General features: G+C 58.5%; 1 protein-coding gene across 1 annotated transcript in view; it reads left to right on the top strand.

Moving 5' to 3' along the window:
- The window catches only part of TFIP11 (tuftelin interacting protein 11), a 4,819-nt gene extending 4,116 nt beyond the window's left edge, over positions 1-703 (top strand). The window contains exons 9-10 of the mRNA XM_015815771.1: positions 11-176; positions 329-703. Of these exons, the coding sequence (XP_015671257.1) occupies positions 11-176; positions 329-684 (522 nt within the window). The 3' untranslated portion in view covers positions 685-703. The remainder of the gene's footprint in view (positions 1-10; positions 177-328) is intronic.
- The last annotated feature ends 2,089 nt before the right edge of the window (positions 704-2,792 follow it).

Raw genomic sequence — 2,792 nt, 5'->3', positions numbered from 1 at the left:
CCCCCCACAGGTGCTCTGTTCTTGGCTCAGCAACAACCCCAATTATGAGGAGATCACCAAGTGGTACCTGGGCTGGAAGTCCATGTTTTCCGACCAGGTGCTGGCCCACCCCTCCATCAAGGAGAAATTCAATGAAGCCCTGGACATCATGAACAGAGCCGTTTCCTCCAGTGTCGGTGGGTGCCGTGGGGGCTGTCGGGCACGCAGGCTGATGCCTCAAGGCGGGACCCTTGGCCGAGTCTCAGCCAGTCACAGAGGGGGTGGGGGGCAGTGCAAATGTGGGGCTGCAGGCTTTCTCCTCATCCCTTTTCTCCTCCTCTCTTGCCAGGGGGCTACATGCAGCCCGGTGCACGGGAGAACATCGCTTACCTCACGCATACAGAACGCCGGAAGGACTTCCAGTACGAAGCCATGCAGGAGCGCCGAGAAGCCGAGAACATGGCACAGCGCGGGATCGGCATGGCCGCCAGCTCTGTGCCCATGAACTTCAAGGACCTGATCCAGACCAAAGCAGAGGAGCACAACATTGTCTTCATGCCTGTCATCGGGAAGCGGCACGAGGGAAAGCAGCTCTACACCTTTGGGCGCATCGTCATCTATATTGACCGGGGGGTGGTCTTTGTGCAGGGTGAGAAGACCTGGGTGCCCACCTCTCTGCAGAGCCTCATCGACATGGCCAAGTGAGCCGGGGGGGGGGGGGACGGGCCCAAAGAGCTTCCCTCATCTCCCCTGCATCCCAGAAAGTGCTTAGGGCCCCTTGTAAAAGAAAACCAGGCTGCAGAGAGGCAGCCCTGACCAAGAGACCTGTATCTGTAAATAAAGTACCTGCTTCATTCTGATGCTTGTCTATTAAAATGTTCAAACTGCCGACCGGTCAGTGGGGGCAAATCATTGAAGGGGCTTGAGAAACTTAAGAGAGTAACAGCTGTTAATAAAAGGCACAGAGTTCAAGAGGATTTTTTTAATGGTTACAATATAAGATGTTAGTTGATCTATGGGTTTGACAGCAACCCGGTTCCCCTTCTAGTTTTGGGGAGAAATCCTGGCATGGTTTCCTGGAAGGAGCAAGACCTACCATCATTGTTTTCCATTTCTCCCCCCTCCCCAGTTTGACTCTAAGCAAGAAGTAAGAGTTGTGGGGTTTGTGGGGAGGGGCTCATTGCATTGCATGCCCTCAGACTTTGGGCTCCACTGCTGCAGCTCCCCCCCCATTTCCTGTGCACCGGGGGGGGGGGGGGAATGTTATTGGGGTTTGTTTCTGATGATTTCCAGCTGAGCCTCTTCTGGGTAAAAGGGCTCCGGCTGGCAGGCCCAGCACTCCTGGGGGAGGCCCCTCAGTTTCTGCAGAGGAAAGCGGTGGACGGATGTGTCGTTGAAGACATCGGGGTGGAGCGGGTGGGGCGGAAGGGCTTCCTCTTGGGATGCCTCCAGCACCTGGTAACAGGTGAGCACAAGAAGAAGGCGTCATGGGGTTTGGGCACATTGGCAGCCAGAGGCTAGAAGAGCTAACTGGTGGCCAAACACCGAAGGCCACCAGGGAGGACTTCAGCTCTTCCCGCTGCAGGAGCTCTGCAAGGCCACCAGTCACCCAAGGATCATCGTGACCAGGAGCTGGCCGTGGCTTCCGGCTTGCAAGTTCTGCTCTGGTCTCAAGGGGGCTTTCAGATTCTAAAAGTGGAGGCAAACGGTCCCCCCCCCCACCAGAGCAAGAGAGGAAGACCCACCTTGGCAATGTAGCTATAATTCTCACGGAGGACTTTGGCCAGCAGCCTAGAATGGGAATTGGGGGGCGGGAGAGACAGGGTATTAGAAAACGTGGAGGGCAGGAAGCAAAACTCAGGCAGGTCTTTGTGCAGCTTCCAGCCAAGGGAAGGGCTGGCCAAATCAGCAAATCACACCTGTGCAGAGTGGGAATCCACAGAGTTTGGTTCAACAGGCCAGGATTGCACAAACTCAGCCAGGGCCTGAAAAGGACGTGCGGAGCTTGCAGGCTGAGCGGCTGACTCCAACACCCTCCCTGCCCAGGTGGCAGGGGGAGTGCGTACCTCTCCTCAAAGCCCCTGAAGCTGTTCCCTACGACCACCATCTGGGAGAGCGCCTCCGCAGACCAGTTGCTCCACAGCAGGTTGTTGTAGAGCGCCTTCCCGCAGTGGATCATGTAGAAGAGCGTGGGGCCCTCGATGCTCCGCTTCCCCTCCTGGGCAACAAAGGACAGGCCAAGGACTGCAGGCCAACTTCAGGGAAGAGACCCCGATTGTGGTGGCAGGCACTCTGCACGCACGTGCACACACACACACACCCCCCCAAGTTCACCTCATTCCACTGCAGTACGGTGAGGCCGAGGCCGCCCAGCACCTCAGTTTCCAGGGTGGAAAAGATGGGGTCAAAGACAAAGCACATCTCTGGGGGAATCTGCAATGCAACAGCAGGGAGGGGGCTGACTCGAACTCAGGGTCTCCTCCGCCCTCCCCCCCCCCACCCCCAGCCGGGCCCCCCAACCTTGAGCTCTTCCAGCAGCAGCAAGAGGAAGGCCAGCTGCAGGCGTGCCTTGCCGCACGAGCAAAAGTTCCCGAGGCCATAGCACACACACCGCAGGCCCCTCGCTCTGCCCCCCGGGCCCCCCGGGGCCGATTTTCCCGGAAGGGCCTCCTGCAACTCCCCCAAGGCTGCAAAGGCGTCCTGCTCGGCTGCCGGGGGGGTCCCGAGGGACTTCAAGATGGTTCCTGGATGCGGAGGAAAAGATCAAGGTGGGTCTGGGGGGATCAGGCCAGGACCCGGACGCTCCCCACCCC

This window comes from Protobothrops mucrosquamatus, unplaced genomic scaffold, assembly GCF_001527695.2.
Source record: "Protobothrops mucrosquamatus isolate PMUCROS unplaced genomic scaffold, P.Mucros_1.0 scaffold374, whole genome shotgun sequence".
Lineage (NCBI taxonomy): Eukaryota > Metazoa > Chordata > Lepidosauria > Squamata > Viperidae > Protobothrops > Protobothrops mucrosquamatus.
The sequence above is the reverse complement of the archived record's forward strand: the minus strand, read 5'-3'. Positions and strand labels throughout refer to the sequence as shown.